At 38.1% G+C, this 9,053-nt stretch overlaps 1 protein-coding gene across 1 annotated transcript in view; it reads right to left on the reverse strand.

Moving 5' to 3' along the window:
* Positions 1 to 4,456, reverse strand: part of GALNTL6 (polypeptide N-acetylgalactosaminyltransferase like 6) — a 50,610-nt gene extending 46,154 nt beyond the window's left edge. Inside the window, exon 1 of the mRNA XM_063424255.1 lies at positions 3,782 to 4,456. Within this exon, the coding sequence (XP_063280325.1) occupies positions 3,782 to 4,012 (231 nt within the window). The 5' untranslated portion in view covers positions 4,013 to 4,456. The remainder of the gene's footprint in view (positions 1 to 3,781) is intronic.
* Between the last annotated feature and the right edge of the window lie 4,597 nt (positions 4,457 to 9,053).

The following is a 9,053-nucleotide window of genomic DNA, read 5'->3' on the forward strand; positions in this document are numbered from 1 at the left end:
CCCTGTCCAAGGCCATCAGCAATGGTGGCAGCGCCTCTGGGATAACAGATTTAAGAAGAGGGAAAAGTTACTGTGCAACTTGAGCCAGAGAGAAGAGTGACAATATGTGAGAGCACCGGCTCTGCAGCCATCAAGGTCAGGGAAGGAGGAGGTGGAGGAGGTACCCCAGGTGCTGGAGCAGATTCCCTTGCAGCCTGTGGTGAAAATCATGGAGAGGCAGCTGTGTCCCTGCAGCCTCTGAAAGGTTCATGGTGGAGCAGAGATCACAGAGATCCACCTGCTGCCCCTGGAGGACCTCATGCTGGAGCAGGTGAAGAGTATGAGGAGGAAGGAGCACCAGAGACAACATATGATGAACTGACTGTAGTTCCCATTTCCTGTTCCACTGAAAGTGAGGAGGAGGAGAAAATAGGGAGTGAAGTGGAGCTTGAGAAGAAGGGAAGGGGGTTGGGGGAGTGAAAGTGTTTTAAAATTTGGGTTTATTTCTCATTGCCATACTCTGATTTGATTGGTAATAAAATATTTTTTCCCCAGGTCAGGTCAGCTTTGCCCATGACGGTAACTGGTGAATGATCTCTCCCTCTCCTTATCTTGATCCACAAGCCTTTTGTAATATTTCCTTTCCCTTACTCACATGAGGAGGGAGTGTTAGAGCTTTGCTGGGCACCTGGCATAGAGTCAAGGTCAGCCACAAGCATCTTCAGGAAACACAGGACATTAGTATCTTTTGCTACTCTGTGTTGTGGTGATTACTACATAAACCATGCCTGTCTGGCACATTTAAATTTAGGATTTCCCAAATAGTAGCTTTCCTTGTTATTGTGAAGAGATGCTATTAATCAGGAGAGTTCCAGTGCTTTGCCAGCTTCCATAAGTCTAGTACACACCAAAGAGTACTGTCAGCAAGATGTTATACACCTTTTCAATTAAAAAAAATTGATCCTGATGTTGCCAAAAAATAAAATCTGGAACACTTTCTTACGTAAAAATTAATCTAAGAAACTACTGATTGAAGAGGTCATATTTTGAGACAGTTTGTGGCTGTGTCACCATTCAAAGTACTCCAAATAATTATTTGCCAAGCAAACCAATGTAAGATGTAGCATCAGCACAGGGCACCTGTCCGACAACCCTTCCACAAGCCATAGATGTGGATGCTCTCAGAAAGAGTAAATTGTCACCCCTAGATTCACTCAAGTAAAGCCAAGGAAGCTGAACTAGTCTGGTTGTCTGGCTTTTTCACTGACTTTGGAACAGTTTGCAAGTCCATCATCTTTCCAAGTTTTGTGAACAGATTTGGTAAATTGAACTGTCTGGCTAACTTGTCCTCATTTAAATAAGTTTTAAGATGACTGAATCTACAGGCACAGTAGAACTTGCTGAAGCAGAAACCTTTTCCAAGCTGATGGTGGTGATTCTGACATAATAAACCCCAATCCTTCCTCTCTTCCACCTCTGTGATTTTTCTCCTATTTTTTGTTATTTCAAACCAAACTGCAATCTTCTTTTTAAAATTTACATCTCTTAAATTCTTCCAGTAGGAATTTACTCTTATTTGGCATTCATTTCTAAAGATCATATTGTTCTGCTTTTAACACGAGTAGGAAAGGACAAGGACCCTAAGATCATTACCTACTAGTGAGATTGATCCAGAGATATGACTGAAATGAGACCTAGTGTGACACAGCTGCCCTCCCCAAAAAACCAAATCCTCTCACTTGAACAAAACACACTGGGACAATCTCATTTCTCAATTTCCAGTTGTGTTACCATGGTTTCTATACAAAGCCTGGAGAAGACAACAAGTATATTCCCTGAGAAGATGAATAAAAGGAATATTTGAAGTAGGATAATAAAATAATGGGTGATCTCTCAGACACCATTGCGACAGCTACAAGTAACTACTTATATTTGTCTCTGAAACAATCTAAATGGATAGAAGGTAAATCAATATATTCTAATCATATAGTCTAGCTATTGAGTTTCTCCTGCCCTCCTGTTTTATTTTGTTGAGGTATAAAAACGATTTGGAGAAACACGAGAGTAAGCCAGTTAATGCAAAACATTGTGAAGTTCTTGGAACTCCTATAAAGACAGCATGTAACACTGTACATTTCATTCAACAGAATGGCATCAGCATTGTTTTAATTGCAGCTGAAACTCATTCAGCAAGATATCTGACATTAGTCATGGCTGACATGCGAAATTCATTTAAAGAGCTTTACACTGACAGAGTTTGGAAATAGGCTGGAAAGATCCTGGAGCAAAATTTGAATTGAAATTTCAGTTCCAAGCTTTATCCAAACATGTTGGATGCAAATCATCTAAGTCGTGAAACTGAAACTCTACCAAGTCCTTGAAAACTTTGCATGTAGAGACCATGAAGCAAAATTTTTATGTCCTTGGGTATACTGGAAAATAAACTCAGTTTTCAAAAGTAGACATGCCCTCAGCAAACTAATACAAATGCCTGTTTTACATGCGGAAAGCAACAAGACTTTCAGCTCTACATGTAAATGCCAAGTAACTGATTTCCTGTCCACATACGGGATATGAGGGTATACTATAACATGGCTGGCTGTACATAAATTGAGCACTTGAATACTCTCCATATGTCATTACAATAATTTAAATGCAATTTTGTACTGGTTTGAAAGCACAACCAGTGAGACTCCAAGTCAGAAATACAATTTAATAGAGAGAAAAGAACAAACTACAAGAAAGGTAAAAATTTAATAAAATAAGATAAATGCAATAGTACAAAGGACCACTGACAGAGTCAGAATGCAAACCTGACACCCTGTTGGTCAGGGTGTTGGAAGCAGCCTGAAGTAAGTCCTCCCAGAGATGATCCTCAAGAAAGGGTCAGTCGTCCTCTGGGAATCCAGTGGAAACAGGCTCCCTTGGTGTTTGGGATTGCTGGTTTTATCCCTGTGGAAAGGCTTTGGCTCCTCCCACTGGGTGAAGCATTTCACAATGGAATGAAGTAATGTTATCAGTCATGTGAGAGGCCTTAAATGGCCCATTCACAGGTGATGTCCCTCGGAGGAGGATGGGTGGAGGAAGAGATAAGAAGGCACTGCCTTATCTGGTGTTATCATGTGTCCCATTAACAGAAGGCATCCGCCCTCTTTCCACCCCTAGAGTTACAAGAGATAAGGAACAATATCTCCCAACCGGCTTCAACAGATGAAAATAGAATACACATTTTTGGTTACATTTTTCAACCCAAGACAAATTTTAAAAAATCTGCTTTGGAACAAATGGCCTGCAGACAAAAGCTCATGGCAGCTGAGCTGCTCTAGTGATCCACTGCTATTGACAGGAGTCTTTCTTCCTATGACTTTCTCTATTTTCATTCATTTTCTTGAGCTGACTCCAGGGCAACCTATCCCCAGAGATGATTAAACTTGTTGATCTAGACAGAAAAATTATTCCATTTTCTTTTTTGCTGGATTAATTCTCTGTTGGCTTGTTGAACAGAGCTCAACACGAGCACAAACACAGCATCTGAGTGAAGGTAAGTGGAGAAGACTTGATAAAAGGAAAAAGGTGGAACTTCATTCTTTGACAGTGGTAAGCTACCATGTTTTCAGAGGGAGCTGCACTCTGTGTGATTTTTGTATGGCTTCTGGAGCAAGTGTTTATGGCACTGTAGAAATTCATAATGAAAAGAGGTATTGTATTGTATTGTATTAAATTAAAAGACAGAAGCCCAAATGAATGAAAGCATCATGACAACATCAGCAGGAATATTCTATGAAGTGGCTTGAAGACTTACCTTAAAGGAGATTTCATACTGCTCTCCTCCCCATATTTCTAAGCCTGGGTCATAGCCTCCCAGCTCCCAAAACCATTTCTGGTTAACAGCAAACAGACCTCCAGCCATTACAGGAGACCTGAAGGATGAATAAAACAACACAAACAACAATGAAGATGTTTGGACCATGTGTGTGTGCCTCTGGGTATGTATGTATGAATGTTGTTTGAATTGCAAAGCTATGAAAGGCATATACAAAGAGTAGTGTAACCAAACAATATTTACTCTTTATTCATCCAAGAAGGGGCTCTAGATGAGAAACAGGCAATGTGGTAGATCTAGAGAATGGTAGACAGTCGTGCAGAAACTCCTTAAAAAAAAAAAAAACCAACAAAACCAGGCCCAAAAAACCAATAGTCCTCCCAAAAGTTCTGTTTGTTGCTAAGTAACAGAGAAAGAAAGGGAGTCTGGAAACCTGCCAAAGTACTTAATGAGTCTCAGTACTCCATGTGAAGTAACGTGCATTTGAAAGAGAGCAAAAGTTTTCATTTCAGTCTCACAGGTGTCAGCTAGAGAAAGGCAGAAAGGTGAAAGAGGATGTCTGAAGAGAAGCTGTTGGGAGCTAAACATCTGCTTTCCTAAGCATTTAAAACTCCTCAAATGTATCTCACAGTGGTAATGTGACTTATAAGCAAATAATTTGCTATGCTTCCCATGTTTCCATTTATTCCATTAATAAATATGTGGAATTTTCTTCAGTTAACTCAGTCTTTTTCACAGACAATATAGAAAACAAATGAGATACTTAAAGTTATTGTTAGAGAATAATGACAAAAACATATGGTAAATTTTTAAGCAGGAGTTTTGTACTGGAAAACAAGCATTTTCTCTTTCTTTCAGTACCAAGAAGACCACGTTTCTAATGCAGTAAATACATTGACAGCTCTCAGGATTCAAATGTTGCTCTTCAACTGATTCCTTGAAGTTCTAGTGGAAGGGGAATGGAAAGGCATCTGTGCTGTACAGGAGGGAAACAACATGCTTAAGAAAGTCCAACCCAACCATGCAATTCCATCAATGCAGATCAACACTAGCCTTATGAATTTTAGAGTAAGAGGCCAGAAGGAACACATTCATGCTGATGGCTGGTCAGAGAGAGATGAAAAGACACAGCCATGGGAGACCTGCATGGCTTCCAGGCAATGTTTCCTTAGCAGAGAGCTGACATGAAACTGGGTCCTATGCCCCCTGTCTTGTAACAGTGAAGCCTCAAGGGAAAATTGTTCCATCCTGGGGCATTTTTGTTTTGAATTACTGCTGGTGGTTTGTTTGGGGCTATGGGAGCAGATGGTATCATCCTGGAAGTCCTGACTAGAAAATAAAAACTTCAACCCTTTGTCACTGCTTTAGAATTAGGCAGTGAACTTGGGACTGGTAATATTTCAGGAATCCATATACAAGTTAGAATTTTATTTAAAAGGACATCAGGTTAATGGAACATTCTGCCATATTTTCTCTGCCTTAACACTTTTTTATACTGCTGTCTTTTATCCAAGGCAGTAGAGATGATAAAATAGCAAGCAAACAACTGAGTGGTCTCTGTCACCATCAGGCAGCCAGTGAATCCTCATGCATGAATGTAAGAAAATTATTCCCTTATTTATATTCATGGTAATGAGAAACATTGTGGATAATTTTCCTTTCACTTCTATATGGTAGCAAAAAAAAAAAAAAAAAAAAAAAAAAAATTAAGCTACCTATTTTCATGACTCTTACAGACTAATTTCATCTTCCTTTAGAGATTATACTTTTTAAAAGCACATAGAAGCTTTGAGAAACAAAGCTTTCCAAAAAAAAAAAAAAATCCAAACTGGCAAGGCTGTGCACTGTAACATACACTGAATGCTAACATTTTTTTACTTTTATTGACATTTCATATTTCAATATTGCCTGTATTTCCACATATGAATAAATTCAACAGAGATTTTATTAGACATTTTCCCCTGAGAATTCTGACAACTACAATACATTTTCAATTCCTACCAAAGTAAATCTAACTACAACATGTCCTTTTTGACTTCAGGTTTTAAATAATCAAAACATAATGTCCTTTTATAAAGAAGGACTTACACAGAGAATACTTATAACTAATTGCTACCAACAGAAGAAATGTAGTCCCAAAAATCACTCGGAAAATGCAGGATTTCTCTAATTCTCAAAGATACAATATCTTTCCTAAGCATTTCTCTCAGTTCAGTGAATGGCCTATAAAAAAGGCAACTGCTGCAGGTAAATCAGATGGAAGATTAAAAAACATCAGACTTAAAATTCCAAAATATTTGGCAAATACTTAAAAATTATATTTGAACCGATAGATTTTTCCAGTAATAAATACTGAGTAATGAAATCCATTGTTTTTTAGATGTGGAAGTTCAGAACATTTATTGCAATTAACAAAACTACCTTATGACCAGAACAGTAGCAAACTCCTAATTTTTGCATTTCCTTAAAAAAGAAGAAATTGAATGTAATGTTGCCCCATTAATTCCTATTCCACAAGATGTTCTGACATTTTTTGTTTTGTAGGAAGAGTAATGAAAAGCAGGATGGCCTTTTGGTTTTCATTAGAGTGCAATTAGTAATAAGCTATGTGAAACTGAGCACTTGGCACCGCATGAATTCCACTCCACATCACAAGCAGCTACTGCTGAACAGGCCTTAAATTGTCTCCAAAATATGAAGACAAGGGTCCAGTCTTGCAGTCATGGCAATATGAAAAATCCTTATATATCAATAGGATCACTTACATGGATAAAATAACTGCATTGAGACCAAAGGACAAGAATTATTCTCTTTTTTAGTGGCCTCTGTATAGAAATATCAAGTACAAAGTTATGTTTGTAGAAGTAATTTTTTCATGAAATGTCCTAATCAGATGCTCAAACAATCAGACTTGAGCTATTATAGCATAATATTATGTGAGTAATTACAGTGGAAAGTTGTAAAGTGCTTACGGTCAAAGCATTAAAAGAATAAAGACTCCTAAAACATCAGAAAAGCTGGAAGGGTAAGGTTGCTAAACTAAAAGATATTTGTAAAAATCCTTCCACAAGAGAACTACTGCCCAGACTCACTGAATATACATGAAAGAACAATACTGGAAGTAAAAGCTACCTGATCGAAAAATGGCCCAACTGGTCAAAGACTGCTGTGCTGAGACAGAAAAAGAATTTGATTTAGTTACAGTGTAAAACCCATCCCCTAAACCTCACGAAACTTGCTTTGCAAAAAAAGACAGACTGAGAAAAAGGCAGGCAAATACTTCATGTGAAAAGATAGCTTACAAACAAAAAACTGCACTAAAAGAAGTGTAGCAGTAGCTCAAACTGTAGCCAGCAAAGATTTTTATAACTGTTTGCAATTAACATGCAGAGGAAGGAAAGAGAAAATCTCACCTATGAATTTTCATGGTAAGAGAAAAATGACATGAACTTCAAAGGAGTGTGAAGCTACTTGCATTAGAAACAAATGTGGTATGTTGCAAACAAGTGAACTGCATAGCAGGGTTTAGAATCATTACATTGCAAGAGTGATACACACAGTGGAATGAAAGGATTTGTGAAAAGGAAAGGGAAGCTTTGACAGCCTGCAGAATGAAAGTGAGGGAAATGAAAATGGGAAAGCACTTGTGCTGGATGACATGCACAGGAGGTACACTGATAGGAACCACCTGCCCAAAACAGCTGAAATTTGGCCATTATAATAGAATCAAGAGAAGGGCACATATTGCACTCTGCACCTCTCTGTATAACCCAGACTGATTAAAGGCTCTGTGCTGAGCTACTGAAGAGAGAGACGGATGAATGCTGGAGGGAGGAGTCCATCTCATGCAGGATACATCAGACAAACTGATCTGCAGTGCCAGACCCACTGGCACATGATACAAAAAAAAGGCTAATAGCCCACAACAGAAATCAGGACTAGGTCCTACTGACCTTGTGGCATCAGGGATGTAATGGAAAAAGAGGAAAGGGGTCATGTTGCTGCTGGCACAGTGGCAGCCCCAGAAATGACTGGTGACCTACTGAATGCAGCCTTGAGCTAGGCTTCTGCATTTTTTAGAATGAATTTCAATGTCTTGTTAAGCAAGAAGTGTTCCTTCACCCTAGTGGCACCACATGAAGGCACCTCAGGAGAGGGAATAAATTCAGTTTCACCGGTGACTGCTCCAGGCCCTCTCTGCAGTGATTTCTGATACTGTATCAAAGCTTCTTAAAGCAAACAGCAGAAGCTGACACTAATCCTAGATAAAAGTTCTAAAAAACCTGAAAATTAAAATTTATGTCTGTGTAATGTAAGTGACAGACTTGGCTACTCAGAGGAAGTGAATGCAGAAATAAACCAATCTGAAATTAAGATGAGTTGATCAGATGGCAAGAAAGTGATGTAGGTTAAAATAAATGACAAAAATAAAAATTTAGTGGTTGCTCCACCTAAAGACAGTTTCTATACTGTGTAGAGAAAAAGATGACAAAGTAGCTGAAATGAATATTGGTAAGTCTTCCTGAATTTCTCAAGAAGTAAAAAAAAGGATATTTTATATACTTATTTCTCTAATCAAATATAAATAAAACTTATTAAAATGTATTTTTAAATGTGCCAACTCTTTTACATTTAATATTCCTGTAAGGCATTGTTTTATCTTTTATCCATTCTAACAACATGACCCATTTCAATGTTTATAGTCATCAACATTCAGAAAGCAAAACCTGTCTCTGTGACATTAGCCTATGGCAGTTACTCTTTCTTTTTTAACTCAAATGTTACTTTTTCTGAGCAACTTTTACCCTAGATAAATGTATGTAAACTACCAGTTCAAATGATCATTATGCTGACACATTTAGCAGCCAAGTTGCATTAAACTTAACTCCCAAGTCTCTCTACAATCACCTTCAATTTTTAAACTCCACTTTTGTTTGGGAAATACTAAGATAAAACCCCATTCTTCAAATGGTGAGCCAGAAAGCTGTGGAGAGTCAGCTACAAAGAAACTTCTAAAAGTGCTTGACTTTCAGTTTATAGAAGTTTCCACTGTAATTTCATCACACGTTCTTATTTTTCTAACCACATTGCTAAACTTCATTAAAAAATTGTATTGTAAAAAAGCAATGAGTCCTTATGTGGGTGTTGAGGCCCTTTTAGCCTTTTCTCTCATATTTAGAAAATTAATGAAAAAGGGGTGAACCTCAGCTGAGCCACATTCATGACATGAGGAGGGACAGTTCTTGGACAC

This window comes from Prinia subflava (genome assembly GCF_021018805.1).
Source record: "Prinia subflava isolate CZ2003 ecotype Zambia chromosome W unlocalized genomic scaffold, Cam_Psub_1.2 scaffold_2cwr_NEW, whole genome shotgun sequence".
Taxonomy (NCBI): domain Eukaryota; kingdom Metazoa; phylum Chordata; class Aves; order Passeriformes; family Cisticolidae; genus Prinia; species Prinia subflava.